We start from the raw sequence: 26,041 nt of genomic DNA, 5'->3' as shown, positions 1-26,041 counted from the left end.
AGGGAAGGCCCAAATAAAAGAAGGAGTAGTGCAATCTTTTGCCAGAGTGTGCTGAGACACTGTTCAAGGGTACAGTGTCCAGGCGTTTCTCCTCAAATTGAGCCAAATTGGTACCGGTACCAAAATATTGGTATCGGGACAACCCTATTAGACATCAGAAATATCAGACATAAGCAAACATACAACTCTTACCATAAGATTTTTTGTTAAAATAAAGCCAATAAAGCCCTTTTTAGTGGTCCCCTTTATTTAGAAAAGTATCGTAAAAGTATCAAAATACATTTTGGTACCGGCACCAAAATACTTGGTATCGGGACAACCCTATTAGACGTCAGAAATATTAGACATAAGCAAACATACAACTCTTACCGTAAGATATTTTGTTAAAATAAAGCCAATTAAGCCATTTTTTGTGGTCGCCTTTATTTAGAAAAATATCTAAATACATTTTGGTACCGGTACCGAAATACATTTTGGTACCGGTACCAAAATATTGGTATCGGGACAACCCTATTAGACATCAGAAATATCAGACATAAGCAAACATACAACTCTTACCATAAGATTTTTTGTTAAAATAAAGCCAATAAAGCCCTTTTTAGTGGTCCCCTTTATTTAGAAAAGTATCGTAAAAGTATCGAAATACATTTTGGTACCGGTACCAAAATATTTGGTATCGGGACAACCCTATTAGACGTCAGAAATATTAGACATAAGCAAACATACAACTCTTACCGTAAGATTTTTTGTTAAAATAAAGCCAATTAAGCCATTTTTTGTGGTCGCCTTTATTTAGAAAAATATCTAAATACATTTTGGTACCGGTACCGAAATACATTTTGGTACCGGTACCAAAATATTTGGTATCGGGTCAACCCTATTAGACATCAGAAATAGTAGACATAAGCAAACATAAAACTCTTACCGTAATAGTTTTTGTTAAAATAAAGCCAATAAAGCCATTTTTGTGGTCCCCTTTATTTCGAAAAGTATCGAAAAGTATCGTAAAAGTATCGAAAAAGTATCGAAAAAGTATCGAAATACATTTTGGTACCGGTACCAAAATATTGGTATCGGGTCAACCCTATTAGACATCAGAAATATTAGACATAGGCAAACATACAACTCTTACCATAATAGTTTTTGTTAAAATAAAGCCAATAAAGCCATTTTTGTGGTCCCCTTTATTTCGAAAAGTATCGAAAAGTATCGTAAAAGTATCGAAAAAGTATCGAAATACATTTTGGTACCGGTACCAAAATATTTGGTATCGGGTCAACCCTATTAGACATCAGAAATAGTAGACATAAGCAAACATACAACTCTTACCGTAAGAGTTTTTGTTAAAATAAAGCCAATAAAGCCATTTTTGTGGTCCCCTTTATTTAGAAAAGTATCGAAAAATACGAAAAAGTATCGAAATACATTTTGGTACCGGTACCAAAATATTGGTATCGGGTCAACCCTATTAGACATCAGAAATATTAGACATTAGCAAACATACAACTCTTACCATAAGGTTTTTTGTTAAAATAAAGCCATTTTCTGTGGTCCCCTTTACTTAGAAAAGTATCGAAATACATTTTGGTACCGGTACCCAAATTTTGGTACTCTTACCAAAAGATTATTTGTTAAAATAAAGCCAATAAAGCTATTTTTTGTGGTCGCCTTTATTTAGAAAAGCATCGAAAAAGTATCGAAATACATTTTGGTACCGGTACCAAAACATTGGTATCGGGTCAACCCTATTAGATATCAGAAATATTAGACATTAGCAAACATACAACTCTTACTGTAATATTTTTTTTTTTAAATAAAGCCAAAAAAGCCATTTTTGTGGTCCCCTTTATTTAGAAAAGTATTGGAATACGTTTTGGTACCGGTACCAAAATATTGGTATCGGGTCAACCCTATTAGACACCAGAAATATTAGACATAAGCGAACATACAACTCTTACCATAATAGTTGTTGTTAAAATAAAGCCAATAAAGCCATTTTTGTGGTCCCCTTTATTTCGAAAAGTATCGAAAAGTATCGTAAAAGTATCGAAAAAGTATCGAAATACATTTTGGTACCGGTACCAAAATATTTGGTATCGGGTCAACCCTATTAGACATCAGAAATAGTAGACATAAGCAAACATACAACTCTTACCGTAAGAGTTTTTGTTAAAATAAAGCCAATAAAGCCATTTTTGTGGTCCCCTTTATTTAGAAAAGTATCGAAAAATACGAAAAAGTATCGAAATACATTTTGGTACCGGTACCAAAATATTGGTATCGGGACAACCCAATTAGACATCAGAAATATTAGACAAAAGCAAACATACAACTCTTACCGTAATAGTTTTTGTTAAAATAAAGCCAATAAAGCCATTTTTGTGGTCCCATTTATTTCGAAAAGTATCGAAAAGTATCGTAAAAGTATTGAAAAAGTATCGAAATACATTTTGGTACCGGTACCAAAATATTTGGTATCGGGTCAACCCTATTAGACATCAGAAATATTAGACATAAGCAAACATACAACTCTTACCGTAAGATTTTGTTGTTAAAATAAAGCCAATAAAGCCATTTTTGTGGTCGCCTTTATTAAGAAAAATATCTAAATACTTTTTGATATCGGTACCAAAATATTGGTATCGGCGGTACCAAAATATTGGTATCGGGACAACCCTATTAGACGTCAGAAATATTAGACATAAGCAAACATACAACTCTTACCATAAGATTTTTTGTTAAAATAAAGCTGATTAAGCCATTTTTATGGACCCCTTTATTTAGAAAAGTATGGAAATACATTTTGGTACTGGTACCGAAAAACATTTTGGTACCGGTACCAAAATATTGGTATCGGGACAACCCTAATAGACATCAGAAATATTAGACACAATACAACTCTTACCATAAGATTTTTTGTTAAAATAAAGCCAATAAAGCCATTTTTTGTGGTCCCCTTTATTTAGAAAAGTATCGAGAAGTATCGAAAAAGTATCCAAATACATTTTGGTACCGGTACCAAAATATTTGGTATCGGGTCAACCTTATTAGACATTAGCAAACATGCAACTCTTACCTTAAGATTCTTTGCTAAAATGAAGCCATTTTTTGTGGACCCCTTTATTTAGAAAAGTATCGAAATACATTTTGGTACCGGTACCAAAACATTGGTATTGTGTCAACCCTATTAGACATCAGAAATATTAGACATTAGCAAACATACTACTCTTACCAAAAGATTCTTTATTTTAGCAAAGAATCTTTTGGTAAGAGTTGTATGTTTGTTAATGTCTAATATTTCTGATGTCTAATAGGGTTGATCTGATACCAATTTTTTTGGTACCAGTACCAAAATGTTTTTCGATGATTTTTTGATACTTTTCTAAATAAAGCTATTTTTTGTGGTCCCCTTTATTTAGAAAAGTATCGAAAAAGTATCAAAATATATTTTGGTACCGGTACCAAAATATTGGTATCGGGACAACCCAATTAGACATCAGAAATATTAGACATAAGCAAACATACAACTCTTACCGTAAGAGTTTTTGTTAAAATAAAGCCAATTAAGCCATTTTTATGGTGCCCTTTATTTCGAAAAGTATCGTAAAAGTATCGAAAAAGTATCGAAATACATTTTGGTACCGGTACCAATATATTTGGTATCGGGTCAACCCTATTAGACATTAGAAATAGTAGACATAAGCAAACATACAACTCTTACCATAAGATTTTTTGTTAAAATAAAGCCAATAAAGCTAATTTTTGTGGTCCCCTTTATTTAGAAAAGTATCCAAAAGTATCGAAAAAGTATCAAAAAAGTATCGAAATACATTTTGGTACCGGTACCAAAATATTTGGTATCGGGTCAACCCTATTAGACATCAGAAATATTAGACATAAGCAAACATACAATTCTTACCATAATAGTTTTTGTTCAAATAAAGCCAATAAAGCCATTTTTGTGGTCCCCTTTATTTCGAACAGTATCGTAAAAGTATCGAAAAAGTATGGAAAAAGTATCGAAATACATTTTGGTACCAGTACCAAAATATTTGGTATCGGGTCAACCCTATTAGACATCAGAAATAGTAGACATAAGCAAACATACAACTCTTACCATCAGAGTTTTTGTTAAAATAAAGCCAATAAAGCCATTTTTGTGGTCCCCTTTATTTAGAAAAGTATCGAAAAATACGAAAAAGTATCGAAATACATTTTGGTACCGGTACCAAAATATTGGTATCGGGTCAACCCTATTAGATATCAGAAATATTAGACATTAGCAAACATACAACTCTTACTGTAATATTTTTTGTTAAAATAAAGCCAAAAAAGCCATTTTTGTGGTCCCCTTTATTTAGAAAAGTATCGAAATACGTTTTGGTACCGGTACCAAAATATTGGTATCGGGTCAACCCTATTAGACACCAGAAATATTAGACATTAGCAAACATACAACTCTTACCGTAAGATTTGTGTTAAAATAAAGCCAATCAAGCCATTTGTGTGGTCCCCTTTATTTAGAAAAGTATCGAAAAGTATCGAAAAAGTATCAAAATACATTTTGGTACCGGTACCAAAATATTGGTATCGGGACAACCCAATTAGACATCAGAAATATTAGACATAAGCAAACATACAACTCTTACCGGAAGAGTTTTTGTTCAAATAAAGCCAATTAAGCCATTTTTTATGGACCCCTTTATTTAGAAAAGTATGGAAATAAATTTTGGTACCGGTACCGAAATACATTTTGGTACCGGTACCAAAATATTGGTATCGGGTCAACCCTATTAGATATCAGAAATATTAGACATTAGCAAACATACAACTCTTACCGTAATATTTTTTGTTAAAATAAAGCCAATAAAGCCATTTTTTGTAGACCCCTTTATTTAAAAAAGTATTGAAATACGTTTTGCTACCGGTACCAAAATATTGGTATCCGGTCAACCCTATTAGACATCAGAAATATCAGACATAAGCAAACATACAACTCTTACCATAAGATTTTTTGTTAAAATAAAGCCAATAAAGCCATCTTTTGTGGTACCCTTTATTTCGAAAAGTATCGAAAAGTATCGAAATACATTTTGGTACCGGTACCAAAACATTGGTATCGGTTCAACCCTATTAGATATCAGAAATATTAGACATTAGCAAACATACAACTCTTACTGTAATATTTTTTGTTAAAATAAAGCCAATAAAGCCATTTTTTGTGGACCCCTTTATTTAGAAAAGTATCGAAATACGTTTTGGTACCGGTACCAAAATATTGGTATCGGGTCAACCCTATTAGACATCAGAAATATTAGACATAAGCAAACATACAACTCTTACCATAAGAGTTTTTGTTAAAATAAAGCCAATAAAGCCATTTTTGTGGTCCCCTTTATTTAGAAAAGTATCGAAAAATACGAAAAAGTATCGAAATACATTTTGGTACCGGTACCAAAATATTGGTATCGGGTCAACCCTATTAGATATCAGAAATATTAGACATTAGCAAACATACAACTCTTACTGTAATATTTTTTGTTAAAATAAAGCCAAAAAAGCCATTTTTGTGGTCCCCTTTATTTAGAAAAGTATCGAAATACGTTTTGGTACCGGTACCAAAATATTGGTATCGGGTCAACCCTATTAGACACCATAAATATTAGACATTAGCAAACATACAACTCTTACCGTAAGATTTGTGTTAAAATAAAGCCAATTAAGCCATTTTTGTGGTCCCCTTTATTTAGAAAAGTATCGAAAAGTATCGAAAAAGTATCAAAATACATTTTGGTACCGGTACCAAAATATTGGTATCGGGACAACCCAATTAGACATCAGAAATATTAGACATAAGCAAACATACAACTCTTACCGGAAGAGTTTTTGTTCAAATAAAGCCAGTTAAGCCATTTTTTATGGACCCCTTTATTTAGAAAAGTATGGAAATACATTTTGGTACCGGTACCGAAATACATTTTGGTACCGGTACCAAAATATTGGTATCGGGTCAACCCTATTAGATATCAGAAATATTAGACATTAGCAAACATACAACTCTTACCGTACTATTTTTTGTTAAAATAAAGCCAATAAAGCCATTTTTTGTAGACCCCTTTATTTAAAAAAGTATTGAAATACGTTTTGCTACCGGTACCAAAATATTGGTATCGGGTCAACCCTATTAGACATCAGAAATATCAGACATAAGCAAACATACAACTCTTACCATAAGATTTTTTGTTAAAATAAAGCCAATAAAGCCATCTTTTGTGGTACCCTTTATTTCGAAAAGTATCGAAAAGTATCGAAATACATTTTGGTACCGGTACCAAAACATTGGTATCGGGTCAACCCTATTAGATATCAGAAATATTAGACATAAGCAAACATACAACTCTTACTGTAATATTTTTTGTTAAAATAAAGCCAATAAAGCCATTTTTTGTGGACCCCTTTATTTAGAAAAGTATCGAAATACGTTTTGGTACCGGTACCAAAATATTGGTATCGGGTCAACCCTATTAGACATTAGCAAACATACAACTCTTACCGTAAGAGTTTTTGTTAAAATAAAGCCAATTAAGCCATTTTTTGTGGACGCCTTTATTTAGAAAAATATCTAAATACATTTTGGTACCGGTACCGAAATACATTTTGGTACCGGTACCAAAATATTGGTATCGGGACAACCCTATTAGACATCAGAAATATTAGACATAAGCAAACATACAACTCTTACCATAATAGCCAATAAAGCCATTTTTGTGGTCCCCTTCATTTCGAAAAGTATCGTAAAAGTATCGAAAAAGTATCGAAATACATTTTGGTACGGACCCGATACCAAATATTGGTATCGGGTCAACCCTATTAGACATCAGAAATATTAAACATTAGCAAACATACAACTCTTGTGTCCAGCGTGGCATGAGAGCTTCCACACATCCTCATTTGATGCTCACGCTCAGCACAAGCCTCAATTCCCCAATTAATTAAAGGGAAGCACGTTCTCGGAGGACGCCTGGGGGCCTCCTCTCCAACTTTGCTTTGACAGATAAGTTGACAAAAGCACAATGCCAGCCTTCAGGAAAAAAAAATCTCCCGCATGCAAAGAAAACGCCACAATCTTTCGCCGCCCGCCTGCCCCGCTCCACGTATTTATCAGTCCAGCACATTGTTGCCTGCAACCTGATAAGAGGTGACGGCGCTCAGCAGTCCGGTCATGTATACAGCGCCATCTCAATGTCACAAAGCTCATTTTCATTACAATCAAAGTGGCTACGAGCTGCAGCATCAATGAGATCATTATTCCTTTTTTTTTTATGGGGGGGGGGGGGAAAAAAGGCAATTTCACGCGGTCATGAAACAAAGTAATATTAAGAAATGGAGCAGGATTTATGCTGGTTAAAAGGTTTGAGGCTGTGCGATGATGCAAACGTCCTAATGAAGACAAGTGAGAGTTGCACGTTGCATCTCTGTGATGTACGGCGGTTCACAATTAGCAAGTTCCCACGTGTCCCGCCGCATTAGCTACTAATAAATCAAAACCGGCTGAATTACGCGCCCGTGCGTAAAAAAAATCAATTCTTAAGGGTGCGGTAACAAAAGGTCTTCATCAGAGTATTGATTTCCTTACATAATTGACTTGTCCCCGTGGAGCGTGTACTGTAAAGCTAAAAAAAAATACAAATAAAAGACCCCCCCCCCCTCCTCCCTAACTCCTTGTATCCATCTTGATTAGTAAGCCAAACACTAAAGAATTCCCCCTGCAGTCCAGTGATGAGCTCCTGCATCAAGAACATATTGAAGAGAGCACGTAAGATGCAAGAGGGACCACAAAATGAAAACCTTCACAAACGCTGTCAAAAACAATCAAACTTGGCTGCTTTTGATATTTAACAATACTTAAACCATAACTTCCAGAGTTGGTGCAACATTCAGCACTCTTATGCACCCACAAGTTTGCTGGCTAATATTACAGGAATAAATGACTATTTATTTCTACATGTAAAGCGACTTTGGGTACTTAGAAAAGCGCTATATAAATCCCAGGTATTATTATTATTATTATTATTATTAAAGGGGAACATTATCACAATTTCAGAATGGTTAAAACCATTAAAAATCAGTTCCCAGTGGCTTATTTTATTTTTCGAAGTTTTTTTCAAAATTTTACCCATCACGCAATATCCCTAAAAAAAGCTTCAAAGTGCCTGATTTTAACCATCGTTATATACACCCGTCCATTTTCCTGTGACGTCACATAGTGATGCCAATACAAACAAACAGCAAGGTATAGCGACATTAGCTCGGATTTCAGCGGCTTGACACTGTCTGATAAGATAATTACTAACAACTATGAACTAGGTTTACAGCATATGAAATACATTTGGCAACAACATGCACTTTGAGAGTGCAGACAGCCCATTTCAGGCGCGCTAAGAACATATATTTTTCCACGATTTCAGCACTCAGGTTAACCATACCTAAATAGACACAAAAGACTGCATTACACAAGACTACGTACTCGAGTGATTGAAAAAAATAAATGTTTTAAGCTAAATTATTGGTAAACACAGTTTATGTATAATAATTTACGTAAAACCGCGAGTAATGAATAAAGTTTTCATCAATTAATATATTCTGTAGACATACCCTCATCCGCTCTCTTTTCCTGAAAGCTTATCCGTCCAGTTTTGGAGTTGATGTCAGCATCTGCTTTGAGTGTCGCAGGATATCCACACATTCTTGCCATCTCTGTCGTAGCATAGCTTTTGTCGGTAAAGTGTGCGGAACAAACGACTGACCAATTCGTCGGCTTTCCCCACACCCTCGTATTTTGGACAAATTTCGTCCAATTTCTTGCCACTTTCGCATCTTTGGGCCACTGGTGCAACTTGAATCCGTCCCTGTTCGTGTTGTTACACCCTCCGACAACACACCGACGAAAGTGAGAAAATGATGGATTGCTTCCCGATGTGACGTCACAACAATAATAGAAAAGCGTTTAATTCGCCAAAATTCACCCATTTAGAGTTCGGAAATCGGTAAAAAAAATATATGGTCTTTTTTCTGCAACATCAAGGTATATATTGACGCTTACATAGGTCTGGTGATAATGTTCCCCTTTAAGAATAAATGACTATCTAGGAAAAAAAAACAAAAAAAAACTGTCATATTACAAAAGTGAAGTTGGCACGTTGTGTAATTCGTAAATAAAAACAGAATACAATGATTTGCAAATCCTTTTCAACTTATATTCAATTGAATAGACTGCAAAGACAAGATATTTAATGTTCCAACTGAGAATTTTTTTTTGCAAATAATAATTCACTTAGAATTTCATGGCTGCATCATGTGCCAAAGTAGTTGGGAAAGGGCATGTTCACCACTGTGTTACATGGCTTTTCCTTTTAACAACACTCAGTAAACGTTTGGGAACTGAGAAGACACATTTTTTAAGCTTCTCAGGTGGAATTCTTTCCCATTCTTGCTTGATGTTCAGCTTAAGTTGTTCAACAGTCCGGTGTCTCCGTTGTGGTATTTTAGGCTTCATAATGCGCCACACATTTTCAATGGGAGACAGGTCTGGACTACAGGCAGGCCAGTCTAGTACCCGCACTTGTTTACTATGAAGCCACGTTGATGTAACACGTGGCTTGGCATTGTCTTGCTGAAATAAGCAGGGGCGTCCATGGTAACGTTGCTTTGATGGCATCAAATGTTGCACTAAAACCTGAATTTACCTTTCAGCATTAATGGTGCATAAACAGATGTGTAAGTTACCCATGCCTTGGGCACTAATACACCCCCATACCATCACAGATTCTGGCTTTTCAACTTTGCGCCTATAACAGTCCGGATGGTTTTTTTCCTCGTTGTTCTGGAGGACACGACGTCCACAGTTTCCAAAAACAATTTGAAACGTGGACTCGTCAGACCACAGAACACTTTTCCGCTTTGCATCAGTCCATCTTAGATGAGCTCGGGCCCAGCGAAGCCGGCGACATTTCTGGGTGTTGTTGATAAATGGCTTTCGCTTTCCATAGTAGAGTTTTAACTTGCACTTACAGATGTCGCGACCAACTGTAGTTACAGACAGTGGTTTTCTGAAGTGTTCCTGAGCCCATGTGGTGATATCTTTTACACACTGATGTCGCTTTTTGATGCAGTACCGCCTGAGGGATCGACGGTCACAGGCATTCAATGTTACGTGCAGTGACTTCTCCACATTCTCTGAACCTTTTGATGATATTATAGACCTTAGATGGTGAAATCCCTAAATTCCCTGCAATAGCTCGTTGAGAAATATTGTTCTTAAACTGTTGGACAATTTGCTCACGCATTTGTTCACAAAGTGGTGACCCTCGCCCCATCCTTGTTTGTGAATGACTGAGCATTTCACGGAATCTGCTTTTATACCCAATCATGGCACCCACCTGTTCCCAATGAGCCTGTTCACCTGTGGGATGTTCAAAATAAGTGTTTGATGAGCATTCCTCAACTTTCTCAGTCTTTTTTGCCACTTGTGCCAGCTTTTTTGAAACATGTTGCAGGCATCAAATTCCAAATGAGCTAATATTTGCAAAAAATGACAACGTTTTCCAGTTCGAACGTTAAATATCTTGTCTTTGCAGTCTATTCAATTGAATATAAGTTGAAAAGGATTTGCAAATCATTGCATTCTGTTTTTATTTACCATTTACACAACGTGTGAACTTCACTGGTTTTGAGTTTTGTAGAAGAAAAAAGTATGAATGCAGCAAGATTAATGCAGCTGAGATAGGCTCCAGCCCCCCAACCCCGCGATCCCGAAAGGGACAAGCGGTAGAAAATGGATGGATGAAAGTCATTGTATTGGGAGAAAAATTGTGAAAAATAAAAACACAATTGCTGAAACAAATTCCTAATATTGTTGGAAAAAATGTGTACAATAATAATACAAATAATATAATTGATTTAGATATAGTGCTTTTCAAACACCAACAGCAATTTAAAGTGAGAATAAAGTCTAGAATAAGTCATAGTGCTGTTGGGAAAAAAATTATGAAATTAAAAATAAAATACCCTATTTTCCGTACCACAGGGCTGCACATTTTACAATATACTAATCAGACACTCAGTTCCCAAAGTAATTGTCCCCTCGTGCCAACAACAGATGTAAACACACATGAATACATGCAAACATAGGTTCAATCTAACAAAATATATATATTTTTTTTTTTTTTTTGAGAATGTCGCTGGGATTTTTAATGAGACAAAAATATATAATATTACATAAAACAAGTAATTTTTAAATACCAAAGTTTTTTGTTTTATTTGGGGTGGTGGTGTAATTCTACAGAAATAAAAAGTACAATATTATTTAAACTACAACATAATGTTTAAAGAAAAAAAAGCTACATTTTACAACAGGGGTCCCCAGACTACGGCCCGCCAGCGTCCAAAATCAGGCCCGCGGGAAGTCCCAAGTATAAAAAAATAAAAAATACAAATACAAATAAAAATGATTTTTTTCTGTCTTTTCTTATCCACTTTGTACCGCTTGCTACTCACGGTGTCTCCTAGCCGCTCAGGCAAATCATATTGTCTGCATTTTCTCATCGATAAATGAGATCATTGCGCGCGCGGAAAGTGCGCTATATATATCTAATATCTATAAATCTATATATATGTATATATAGATATATATCTAATATATATATATTTATATCTAATATATATATATATATATATATATCAAATATATATATATATGTATGTATGTATGTATGTATACTATATATATATATATATATATATATATATATATCTCTAATATATATATATATAGGTATATCTAATATATATATATCAAATATATATATATATGTATGTATGTATGTATGTATACTGTATATATATATATATATATATCTCTAATATATATATATATATTTATATCTAATATATATATATATGTATGTATGTATGTATATATATATATCAAATGTATTTATTATTTATTTAAATATATATATATAAATATATATATATGTATGTATGTATGTATGTATGTATGTATGTATGTATGTATATATATACAGCCCGGCCCCCGGCCAAATTGTTTTAACCCAATGCGGCCCCCGAGTCAAAAAGTTTGGGGACCCCTGTTTTACAACGTTAAAGTCGGAATATTAAAACTTAAGAAAAGAGGTTTAATGATACTAAAATATTGTATAATCATAATAATAAAGGTGAAAAAAAGAGGAGAACCAGAAAAAAGGTGTAGTGTCACAGCAATAAAATTGTAATATCAGAAAAAAAATTTGAAAGAGAAAACAGGTGTAGTTTTATAAGAAAAAAGAGAAAAACAGTATAATATGACATGAAAAAAATGTGCAATTTCACAAGAAGAGTCATAGGATTTAGGGGGTTGCTCACATAAAAAGCTTTAACTTTAAGAGAATTTAGTCAGAATACAATTTTGGAAAAAAAGCGGTATTAAAAAATAAAAGCTGTAATTTTGCAAGAATAAAGTCTTAATTCTACAAGAAAAACAAAATGCATTTTTATGAGGATAAAGTCTTAATATTATGAGGGGAAAAATGAGGTTTTATCACAAGAATAAAGGCATTCTGTTACATAAAACAAAAGTGGTAGGTTTAGGCTAATACCATTTTAATACTGTATTCTGATGCACTCATTACATAAATTAGTTCATGCTGCTCACAATATAACATCATGACTTTTTCCCTCAATATTTAGCTTTTTTTTTTCCTTTTTTTTTTTTTTCTTGTACTCCCTCCGCCCCCGAAGGTTAGAATGAAGAGGAATTTGTGACAATGAAAGGGGTGCGATTAAACCCTATTAAGGGCATACTTGCCAGCCCTCCCGGATTTTCCGGGAGACTCCCGAAATTCAGCGCCTCTCCCGAAAACCTCCCGGGACAAATGTTCTCCCGAAAATCTCCCGAAATTCAGACGGACTCAGGTCCTCCACAATATAAAAAAGCGTACCTGCCCAATCACGCTATAACTGTAGAATGATGGAGGGCGAGTTCTTGGTTTCTTAGGTGGGTTTATTGTTAGGCAGTTTCATTAACGTCCTCCCAGCGTGGCAACAACACACAACAACAGCAGTCACTTTTTTGTATACCGTAAAGCAGTTCGTCTGCCGTAAACAACAATGTTGTGACACTCTTAAACAGGACAATACTGCCATCTAGTGCATTTGATGAAAGCACTTTTGTGCGTGCCACACATCAATGCATCATCACAGAGGGTGTTCAGCATGGTTCGAAAAATAGTGACAGAGAATAGAACAAGGATGGACAATTCAACCCTTAACTCAACAATGAGTAGATGACTGTTATGTGTGTGTATATGTGTAAATAAATGAACACTGAAATTCAAATATTTATTTTATATATATATATATATATGTATGTGTGGGGAAAAAAAATCACAAGACTATTTCATCTCTACAGGCCTGTTTCATGAGGGGGGTACCCTCAATCGTCAGGAGATTTTAATGGGAGCATTCGCATACCATGGTTTATGTAGGGCACAGAGTGGGTGGGTACAGGCTGGCCTAGGGGCGTGGTGATTGGTTCATGTGTTACCTAGGAGGTGTTTCCGTCTATGGCGGCATGTTGTTACAATTTCGCTGCGCTTGTTGAGGGATGACAGGTCAGAACACCACACCTTACTGGACAGAAGCATCACCAAATCATACAAAAAAGCGCAACCCAATACCTTACAGAACATCCACCTGGAAAATAAAAGGATCGCGGCTGAACTGGACATTGAGGACAGGGTGGACGCCACAGCCAACAAGGAAGCCTTCATCACATTGAAGGACCACAAACCCAACTTCGCAAATAACCCAACATGCCGACTAATAAACCCAACTAAATCTGAAATAGGAAAAATCAGCAAAATAATCCTGGACAGAGTCAACACAAAAATCAAGGACAAAACACCACTCAACCAATGGAGAAATACAGCAGCAGTAATCAAATGGTTCAACAACGTCCAAGACAAACAACAGCACAACTTTATCTCCTTTGATATCGAGGAATTTTACCCTTCCATCACGCAAGACCTACTGACTCAAGCACTAGACTTCGCCTCAGACTACGACTCAATCACAGGCAACGAAAGAAACATCATCATCCACGCAAAAAACTCCATTCTCATCCACAACAGTACACCATGGCAAAAAAAGAACAATGCAACATTTGACGTCACTATGGGAAGTTTTGACGGAGCAGAAACGTGTGAACTCGTTGGGAGTTTCCTCCTCTCCCAGCTCGCTAGCCTCAATCTGAACCTTGGTATTTACCGTGATGACGGACTGGCAGTGTGTCGCGCCTCGCCAAGGAGCAGCGAGAATACCAAGAAGCGCATATGCCAAATTTTCAAAGAGAACGGCCTACGGATCACGATTGAAGCCAACAAGCAAACCGTCAACTTTCTTGACGTCACTTTCAACCTGAGAAATAACAGCTACCAACCATTCACGAAACCCAACACAACACTCCAATACGTGCACCATGACAGCAACCATCCACCCACCACCACGAAAAGAATACCTACCGGAATCAATAAAAGGCTATCGATGCTGTCATCTAGCAAAGCTGAATTTGACCAAGCAACCCCCCCGTACCAAAAAGCCCTTGATGAAAGCGGATACAATTTCACCCTCACCTATGAACCCACGCCAGGAAACCAGCCAAAAAAGAACAGAAAACGAAACGGCATCATCTGGTACAACCCCCCATACAGCAAAAACGTCTCAACGAACATTGGACACAAATTCCTCAACCTGATTGACAAACACTTTCCTAAAGACAACAACCTAAGAAAAGTATTCAACAAGAACAACATCAAATTGAGCTACAGCTGCATGAACAATATACGACAAATCATCTCAAACCACAACAAAACAATTGCAAATGAGCCGTCGACCCCCAGTCAGAACGACTCCAAAACCAACAAAGCATGTAACTGTCGAAAGAAACCTGATTGCCCCCTCAACGGGGGATGCTTACAAACATCAGTTGTCTACCAATCTAAGGTAATACGCAAGGACATTAACACATCCGACACATATGTAGGATTAACCGAGGGTGAATTCAAAACCAGATGGAACAACCACAAGGCTTCTTTCAGGAACAAAAACCTGCGAAATACCACAGAACTCAGCAAACACATTTGGGACCTCAAAGACAATAATGTTGAATATTCAATAACATGGCAAATTCTTGCATCCTGCACACCTTACAATAGTGGTAATAAAAGATGCAACCTATGCTTGAAAGAGAAACTGTTTATTATCTATCGTCCAGACCTGTCATCCCTCAACAAGCGCAGCGAAATTGTAACAACATGCCGCCATAGACGGAAACACCTCCTAGGTAACACATGAACCAATCACCACGCCCCTAGGCCAGCCTGTACCCACCCACTCTGTGCCCTACATAAACCATGGTATGCGAATGCTCCCATTAAAATCTCCTGACGATTGAGGGTACCCCCCCTCATGAAACAGGCCTGTAGAGATGAAATGGTCTTGTGATTTTTTTTCCCCACACATACATATGTTGCGCTCTACTACGGTATCGAGCACTATTTTTTGGATAACCTTATTAAGACATATATATATATATATATATATATATATATATATATACATATATATATATATACATACATATACATATATATATATAAAAATAATAAAATATATATATATATATAATAAAATAAATATATATACATATATATATATATATATATATAACTAGAATTCACTAAACGTCAAGTATTTCTATATATATATATATATATATATATATATATATATATATATATATATATGAAATACTTGACTTGGTGAATTCTAGCTGTAAATATCTCCTCCCCTTTTAGCCACGCCCCCGTCCCACCCGACCACTTCCACCCCCCTCCCCCCACCTCCCGAAATCGGAGGTCTCAAGGTTGGCAAGTATGATTAAGGGTCCATTAGTCTTTATGGAAGCACGCAGCAATATTCAAATGCCACATCCAGTACATATAACAATGAAGGGGAAATAACCAAACAAAGGGTAGTTTCTTGTGTCTATTTTAAAAAATGGAGGTCAACTTGGTGTTTTTTTTTCTTTTATTTTTTTGGGAGGCTAGCAGCTCACGTTAACATCTCAGCAACCTGCGCTCTCGTGGGCCGCTCTGAAAGGAGTCGCAAAGACCAACCTGTTGCGTGGCGCGCTCGCTTATTTCCGTCAAGGTCAAACGCCCGGCGGAAGAAGGAAAGAAAAAGAAGGAGACACCGAGACAAAAAGAGGTCTGAGAGCTGTGGGCGAACGGCTGTTTAAATAAACGGCGAGATTAGACAAGTGCAATTTGCCGGCTCTCTAATCGAGTGTCTGCTCTGTCGTGTGAAAGCGGGATCAAACTGCTGAAAGGGAGGACGACTGTTCTTCAAACTGGACCGTCACCACTTTATTTTGTAATATAATATGAAAGAGTCAAGGAGTCATTTATGCCCGCACTGACAGAACCCGTGTGGACAAAGAAAGGACATCAGGGATACTAAACTCCATGAATGAGGCCAATAAGAAGATACTACAGAATTACCTCCACCAAGGACGTTAGGAGTGCGACGCCCTTTTAATGAACAGTACTGTGCAGACAGTTTACAGTTTAAGCACCAAAACACTTGCTTTTGAAGCTTTTTATGACATCATTAAGGAAAAACTTACTCAACACAATAATGCCGTGGTTCTTAACCTGGGTTCGATGGAACCCTAGGGGCATACTTGCCAACCTTGAGACCTCCGATTTCGGGAGGTGGGGGGGTGGGGGGGTGGGGCGGTGCGTGGTTGGGGGCGTGGTTAAGAGGGGAGGAGTATATTGACAGCTAGTCACCAAGTCAAGTATTTCATACATATTTATATATATATATATATATACATCCTGAAAATATGCAAACAAAACTGTGTTTAGATAATTGATACTTCAAACTTGCATAAATAAATATTAAGGAATATAACATAACTTGGCTTCTGAGAGTTTCAAAATGTAATGAATAAAATGCTAAAGTTGTTGATAAACAAGCAATTATTTTAATAATTAAATATGGTCATTTTAAATGAATTATTATGATAATTTAAAATCAATTATTTGAAATATGTTTATTTTAATGTATAATTCTATAGCTGGATGTAATAAGGAGTCACGAAAAAATACAAATAAAAATACAATTAATTTTGATGTTTTTAGCAAAATATAGTAAAAATGTATTTAGTTTTTTTTTTTTAAATTAATAAACATATTTGTTTTTAGGTAAAATAAACATAATAATACAATGTATCTCTAGTCTGGATGATTTAGTTCTTGTCACCCTGTTGTCCTCCCGTCATGAAAAAAGACTGTCCTCAATCAGGTCCGCATGGAGCTGGAGGGGGCGTGGCTTCCAGCTCCGGCTGAAAATCGGGAGATTTTCGGGAGAATATTTGTCCCGGGAGTTTTTTGGGAGAGGCGCTGAATTTCGGGAGTCTCCCGGAAAATTCGGGAGGGTTGGCAAGTATGCCTAGGGGTTTGGTGAGTCAGACTCAGGGGTTCGGCGGAGGTCAAGACACACCCGACTCATCGTGGAAATAAAAACTTCTCCCTATCGGCGTATTACGGATACGACAACAGCAGAAGTCAGACTGATTTGCAGGTGTGTAGTTTGTTGTGAGTTTATGCACTGTGTTGGTTTTGTTGTTTGAACAAGGTGATGTTCATGCACGGTTCATTTTGTGCACCAGTAATAAAACATGGTAACACTTTAGTATGGGGAACATATTGTATTTTTTACCTTCTTGAGACCTGAGAAAAATGCCTACCTCTTTCGGACCACCCTTTCTAGATATACAGTATAAAGATGTGTATTTACAACATTAATAATATATACAAACTATGTAAATATAAAAAAGCTTCTTGTGAAAAATTAGTTGGAATTTCACAAGAAAAACTTTAAAGTTTGGCAGTATTATAATAAAAGTCGTAATCTTACTCAACGCAAGTCAAAATGTTACGAGAAAAACTGAACATTTGTGCGATATTATGATAAAAGTTGGAATTTTACTCAATAACAGTCGCAATTTTACATGAAAAGCTTAACATTTTGGCAATTTTATGAAGAGTCGTAATTTTACTCGACAAAAGTCACAATTTTTTAAGAAAACTTGAAAAATGTTGGCAATATTATAATAATAATAAATGGAATTTCACTTGGCAAAATTATGACAAAAGTCATAATTTTACTCACAAAATGTCACTATTTTACAAGAACACCAAAAAAATTGGCAATATTGTGATAAAAGTCTGAATTTTATATGACAAATGTCACCATTTTACTTGAAAAAGTAACAATTTTACATGAAAAAGTAATTATTTTAGGAGAAAATATTGCAAATTAGTAACATATTGGCTCTTAACTAGTCATTATTAATGCCTTATTCGGCATGGCCTTATTATAACCCTAACCCTCTAACCCTAACCCTAACCAAATAACTCTAAATTAAGTCTTTGTTACTTAGAATATGTTCCCCATACTAAAGTGTTACCAAAAACATATAACTTTGTCTTGAATTTGAAAATGTTTTATTTTATTTTTTCACTAAAGAAGGGTTCGGTGAATGCGCATATGACACTGGTGGGGTTCGGTACCTCCAACAATCAATCAATCAATCAATGTTTATTTATATACTCTAAATCGCAAGTGTCTCAAAGGGCTGCACAAGCCACAACGACATCCTCGGTACAAAGCCCACATAAGGGCAAGGAAAAACTCACCCCAGTGGGACGTCGATGTGAATGACTATGAGAAACCTTGGAGAGGACCGCATATGTGGGTAACCCCCCCCCCCCCCCCTCTAGGGGAGACCGAATGCAATGAATGTTAAGAACCACTGCAATAATGCCTCTGACGAGGGGATGGTTACCGACCGAATCCCGCCGGTCCTCCCGGGAACCGATTCACGTAAAATCCAACAGTGCTATGTTTCCGCACCTAGGTTGCATGTGATGTCACGCCCGGGTGGCGACTATCTGCACTTCGGATGAAGGCTAGATTTTTGACAACTTTGCAATGATACTTTTTGCATTTGAACCCATACAGTACCAATTCCTGGTACCTGGGAATCTATGGCGGTATCATTTGTTGGTACTTCGGTGTGTGTTCATGTTACAAACCAGCTATTTCAGGGGTGTCCCAACTTTTTGACTTGGGGGCCGCATTGGGTTGAAACAAATTGTGAGGGGACCGAAAGCTGAGTGCATGTAAAGTAACAATATATATATATATTATATATATATATATATATATATATATATATATATATATATATATATATATATATATATATCAGTGACGTGTGGTGAGGTTGATGACTGGTGAGGCACTGACTTCATCACAGTCAGATTTACAAACATATGAACCCTAAAGAGTATCTTATTCACCATTTGATTGGCAGCAGTTAACGGGTTATGTTTAAAAGCTCATACCAGCATTCTTCCCTGCTTGGCACTCAGCATCAAGGGTTGGAATTGGGGGTTAAATCACCAAAAATGATTCCCGGGCGCGGCGCCGCTGCTGCCCACTGCTCCCCTCACCTCCCAGGGGGTGATCAAGGGGATGGGTCAAATACAGACGACAAATTTCATTACACCTAGTGTGTGTGTGACAATCATTGGTACTTTAACTTAACTTTAACTTTACACATACAAACTGTAGCACACAAAAAAGCACATTTAATAAAAAAAACGTTATTATGGTCTTACCTTTACTTTTAAATTAAGTCCATGCGCCGCAACTAAAGTCTTCACTTAAACTTTCCACGTGCAAGATTGAATCTATTTAAAAAAGTGTAACCGAGGGTTTATAAATGTCGCCTATACTGTATGAAACTACAAAATAACAAACACGGCGGCTCCAGTTTACACGAGGACCACTTTATTTACCTTCTTTCAAAAACTTCCGCTCAACTCCAACGTGTCGTCACTTCCGCTCTTAGCGCCTTAAAAATAAGAGCTCAAGGCATATACTGTATAACAGCGCATAACAGGAACTTAACATCACAAAGAGGAAAGCCCATGAAAATAGGTTACAAAAGTTATTTAATAAGAAGCCAAAAAGTGCAAAAACAATAATGTTCGTGTTGGAGAATAGGTACACCTGCAGTCTGCAGGTGTACCTAATGTTGTGGCCCTGCAGTCATTCACAACTCCTCCAACACGAACATTATTGTTTTTGCACTTTTTGGCTTCTTATGAAATAACTTTTTTAAATAGATTCAATCTTGCACGTGGAAAGTTTAAGTGTGGGCTTTAGTTGATATAACAATTCTACGGCGGGGGTGCAGGAGGCGAGCCTCAGCCAGTGCGTCTTTTGCAGCCGTTTTTTGATCGCTCAGCACAATAAATACTTTACACACATACAGTTGTTGACAAAATACACTGTACATTATATACCTCAGATAACTAAACTATGGAAATGTATAATATAATTCATATAGCAATACGGTCTCACTGCACAGCAGGCCAGCAGTTAACCGAGTCCGCAATCCATGTTGAGGCACTGAGTGACGTGCCTCAACTGGCTGCTGTTCACCACACCGTCTCTTCTCAGTATTTGAACGGCAAATGTGAAAATTCAGTGATTTTAAATAAAAATAATCTAAAACGGGTGAAGTTAAATGGAAAATAACTTTATAGTATAATCACTGGATACTTGTATCAATTTAATAAAAAAAAAATCTTTTTACATTTTTTTTCTTTCCACGATGGCAGGTGAGGCCCTGCCTCACCTGCCTCTAGTGACTGCACGTCACTGATATATATATATATATATATATATATATATATATACACACACACACACACACACACACACACACACACACACACACATACAGCCTATACATATATGTGTACACATATATATATACATACATACATACATACATATATATATATAATATATAGTGGTTAGAGTGTCTGCCCTAAGATCGGTAGGTCGTAAGTTCAAACCCCAGCCGAGTCATTCCAAAGACTTTAAAAATGGGACCCAATACCTCCCTGCTTGGCATTCAGCATCAAGGGTTGGAATTGGGGGTTAAATCACCAAAAATTATTCCCGGGCGCGGCCACCGCTGCTGCTCACTTCTCTTCTCACCTCTCAGGGGGTGATCATGGGGTGATGGGTCAAATGCAGAGAATAATTTCGCCACACCTAGTGTGTGTGTGACAATCATTGATACTTTAACTTTAATACATCTAATGTAAATTAGCATCGAGATAGCGCATTTTCATGTATTGAAAAATGTTATGTGACTTGCTGCTTGGTAGTGCTGACGGAATTTGGTCGATACCTATAAAAATACAGAATCTGGTATACATCCCTTCCAATACTCCCTCACATTTGCAACTTACTTAAAATTGCTATTAAAAAATGTATTTTTTGGGTAATGAACACTAATTCAATAGTTTCCAAATAAGAAATTAAGGACACCAGTCTCTACAAAAAAGTCTACACTGCCGCCCACTCGTGCAGCTTTGAACAAGTGAACCCTTGCAGCGGCATACAACAAAAAGGTAATTAGCAGTGGCTCGGATGGACCTTTGAACCTGAATAGCATGACCCGGCACTCACCCTTAGAAAGGAAGGGAAGCCCACGCCATAGTAGCCCACCGCGAAGTAGTCGGGTTTGGGCCGGATCACCTTCACAATGTTTTCGTAGAACTGGGCTTGCTTCCGCTGCATTGGGACGACATCGGTGTTCAAAAATCCAAGGTATACTTTCATTGATTTGATGACACCTGTTATTAACGCCGCACTTACCAAGGATGCACTAAGCTGCTCAAAATCGAACATTTCATTCTCGTACTGCTCCGCTAGTTCCTTCCCCAAAACGATGGCTTCCTCCCACATCTGTGGAGCAAAAACCAAAACCACATACATTTCAAAAACAACAAAAATTATTATGTAAATGTAGAGGGGGGGGGGGGGGGGGGGGGGGGTCGTGGCCTGCTGGCCTGCCGTGGAACGGGGTGTGCCGGGACCGGCCTCGAAGACGGCGACAGGTGCGTAGATGGCCCAGGTAGGCCTTGTTATCTAATCACCTGTCGCCTTTATTAGCAGCAGCCGAGATGAGACACGTAGTTGGAGTTGGAGGCTGAGCGGAAGCAGGAGAAAAGACAGTTTGCTGGAAAGCAAACCACTTGCACGATTTATGAAAATAAAACAGTGTTAGTGGTTTGCTTTCCAGCAAACTGTCTTTTCTCCTGGTCATACTTGCCAACCCTCCCGAATTTTCCGGGAGACTCCCGAAATTCAGCGCCTCTCCCGAAAACCTCCCGGGACAAATATTCTCCCGAAAATCTCCCGATTTTCAGCCTGAGCTGGAGGGGGCGTGGCCTCCATGCGGACCTGAGTGAGGACAGCCTTTTTTCACGACTGGAGGACAACAGGGTGACAAGAAATAAATCATCCAGACTAGAGATAAATTGTATTATTATGTTTATCTGACCTAAAAATAAATATATTTATTAATTTAAAAAAATAAATAAATAGATAAATGTTTAATATATTTTGCTAAAAACATCAAAATTAATTGTATTTTTATTTGTATTTTTTCTGACTCCTTATTACATCCAGCCATAGAATTATACATTAAAATAAACATATTTGAAATAATTAATTTAATTTTAAATTATCATAATAATTCATTTAAAATGACCATATTTAATTATTAAAATAATTGCTTGTTTATCAACAACTTTAGCATTTTATTCATTACATTTTGAAGCTCTCAGAAGCCAAGTTATGTTATATTCCTTAATATTTATTTATGCAAGTTTGAAGTATCAATTATCTAAACACAGTTTTGTTTGCATATTTTCAGTATATTTACATATGTATATATATATATTTGTGTATATATATATATATATATATATATATATATATATATATATATATATATATATATATATATATATATATATATGAAATACTTGACTTGGTGAATTCTAGTTGTCAATATACTCCTCCCCTCTTAACCACGCCCCCAACCACGCCCTGCCCCACCCCCCTACCCCCCACCTCCCGAAATCGGAGGTCTCAAGGTTGGCAAGTATGTTCCTGGTTCCACTCAGCAGCACCTCCAACTCCAAGTCTCATCTCGGCTGCTGCTAATAAAGGCGACAGGTAATTAGATAACCTGTCGCTGTCTTCGAGGCCGGTCCTGGCACACCCCGTTCCCCTCCACAGTAAATAAATGGTAAATGGGTTATACTTGTATAGCACTTTTTTACTTTCAAGGTACTCAAAGCGCTTTGACACTATTTCCACATTCACCCATTCACACACTGATGGCGGGAGCTGCCATGCAAGGCGCTAACCACGACCCATCAGGAGCAAGGGTGAAGTGTCTTGCTCAAGGACACAACGGACCTGACAAGGTTGGTAGAAGGTGGGGATTGAACCAGGAACCCTCAGGTAGAAGCATTTAAGTCCCATCTTGAAAATAATTTGTATACTTTAGCCTTTAAATAGACCCCCTTTTTAGACCAGTTGATCTACCGTTTCTTTTCTTTTCTGCCCCCCTCTCCCTTGTGGAAGGGGGGTCACAGGTCTGGTGGCCATGGATGAAGTGCTGGCTGTCCAGAGTCGGGACCCGGGGTGGACCGCTCGCCTGTGCATCGGTTGGGGACATCTCTGCGCTGCTGACCCGTTTCCGCTCGGGATGGCCTCCTGCTGGCCTCACTATGGACTGGACTCTCACAATATTATGTTAGAGCCACTATGGACTGGACTCTCACTATTATGTTAGATCCACTATGGACTGGACTCTCACTATTATGTTAGATCCACTATGGACTGGACTCTCACTATTATGTTAGATCCACTATGGACTGGACTCTCACTATTATGTTAGATCCACTATGAACTGGACTCTCACTATTATGTTAGATCCACTATGGACTGGACTCTCACTATTATGTTAGATCCACTATGGACTGGACTCTCACTATTATGTTAGATCCACTATGGACTGGACTCTCACAATATTATGTTCGATCCACTATGGACTGGACTCTCACTATTATGTTAGATACACTATGGACTGGACTCTCACTATTATGTTAGATCCACTATGGACTGGACTCTCACTATTATGTTAGATCCACTATGGACTGGACTCTCACAATATTATGTTAGATCCACAATGGACTGGACTCTCACTATTATGTTAGATCCACTATGGACTGGACTCTCACTATTATGTTAGATCCACTATGGACTGGACTCTCACAATATTATGTTAGATCCACTATGGACTGGACTCTCACTATTATGTTAGATCCACTATGGACTGGACTCTCACTATTATGTTAGATCCAGTATGGACTGGACTCTCACTATTATGTTAGATCCACTAAGGACTGGACTCTCACTATTATGTTAGATCCACTATGGACTGGACTTTCACAATATTATGCTAGACCCACTCGACGTCCATTGCACCGGTCTGGTCTCCCCACCCACATCTGCGGTCCTCTCCAAGGTTTCTCATTGTCATTCCACTGGGTTGAGTTTTTCCTTGCCCTGATGTGGGATCTGAACCGAGGATGTCGTTGTGGCTTGTGCAGCCCTTTGAGACACTTGTGATTTAGGGCTATATAAATAAACATTGATTGATTGATTGATTGATTGAGGTTGCTGGCACGGCATCCCCCTTGTTACAATTTTAGCCAATCCCACACAGGAGGGAAGTCATTGCGGAAAAGGTGCAATAAAATCAGTTTCGGATGTATTGCACTCGAAGGGTAATATTGCACAGTAGGGTATTAAGGTAGGATATTGTATAGGGGTGAATTATGTATTATAAGTTAGAGTTCAAGATGGTGACAGCTCTGGGAAAGAAGCTGTCTCTGAGCCTGTTTGTTCTGGCTCTGATGCACCTATGTCTTGTTCTGTATTTTGTACAGTATTTTGTATATTGCACAGGATTGCTTATTATTTGTATTGGATAGTAGTCTGTTTATTTCAATTCTTAGTTTTTTTCTTTATTACCTTTTTGTGTAATTAATTTTTATCCCATATTTGTTCCCACTACCGCACCTTAAATTGGAGTCCTTAATCTCGTTATATGCAAATATAATGACAATAAAGTCCACATTCTATTCTAAAAAAAAAAGACATTATTGAGAAAGAAATAAATAATCTGTGATATAAATGTACAGAAATACAGATTTTTTATTTATTTTTTTAATTAAATAAATATAAAAGAAAAAAATAGAGAGAGTACCGTATTTTTCGGACTATAGGGCGCACTTAAAATCCTTTCATTTTCTATACCCGGTGCGCCTAATGTACGGAATAATTTAGATTGTGCTTACCGACCTCAAAGCTATTTTATTTGGTACATGGTGAAATGATAAGTGTGACCAGTAGATGGCAGTCACACATAAGAGATACGTGTAGATGGCAATATGACTCAATTAAACAACACCAACATTTTATATGTTCCATTGAAAATATAGAACATTACACGCGGCGCTCAAAAGTCCATCAAAATGTTTTAGTACGACTTTGGTAAGCTATGAAGCCGCACCGCTTGATGGATTGTACTGTGCTTCAACATACCAGTATTATTATGGTGTGTGTATAAGGTAAGACTTATTATCTGGCGTTTTGTTTCGCAATATTATGCAAAAGCAACTTTTCTTACCTTCTGGTACCTGCTGATCTGTATTTGGGATCTGCATAACTCCTGAAAATGTAGTCGATAAGCTTCTTATTTTCCTCTATCTTCTTGTTACGGGACATTCATCCTCCGCTGTTGCCATTTCTAATATAAAGTAGTGTAAAGTTCTTACTTATATCTGTCAGTAAACTTGCCATGAAATGTGCTAAAACATACCGGTGTAGTGAGTTTACATTATTCACCCAAGGAACTTTCGTTATTAGTCCGGTGCGCCTCATGTACGGAATAATTCTGGTTGTG

The 26,041-nt window shown here is 37.0% G+C and overlaps 1 protein-coding gene across 1 annotated transcript in view; it reads right to left on the bottom strand.

Moving 5' to 3' along the window:
• dock1 (dedicator of cytokinesis 1) overlaps positions 1 to 26,041 on the bottom strand; it is a 533,069-nt gene that overhangs the window by 78,750 nt on the left and 428,278 nt on the right. The window contains exons 39-40 of the mRNA XM_061931733.1: positions 21,871 to 21,960; positions 21,682 to 21,786 (exon numbers count right to left, since the gene is read on the bottom strand). Of these exons, the coding sequence (XP_061787717.1) occupies positions 21,682 to 21,786; positions 21,871 to 21,960 (195 nt within the window). The remainder of the gene's footprint in view (positions 1 to 21,681; positions 21,787 to 21,870; positions 21,961 to 26,041) is intronic.

The sequence above is a fragment of the Nerophis lumbriciformis genome, linkage group LG39 (genome assembly GCF_033978685.3).
Source record: "Nerophis lumbriciformis linkage group LG39, RoL_Nlum_v2.1, whole genome shotgun sequence".
Taxonomy (NCBI): domain Eukaryota; kingdom Metazoa; phylum Chordata; class Actinopteri; order Syngnathiformes; family Syngnathidae; genus Nerophis; species Nerophis lumbriciformis.
This window is presented reverse-complemented; position numbering and strand designations above follow the sequence as displayed.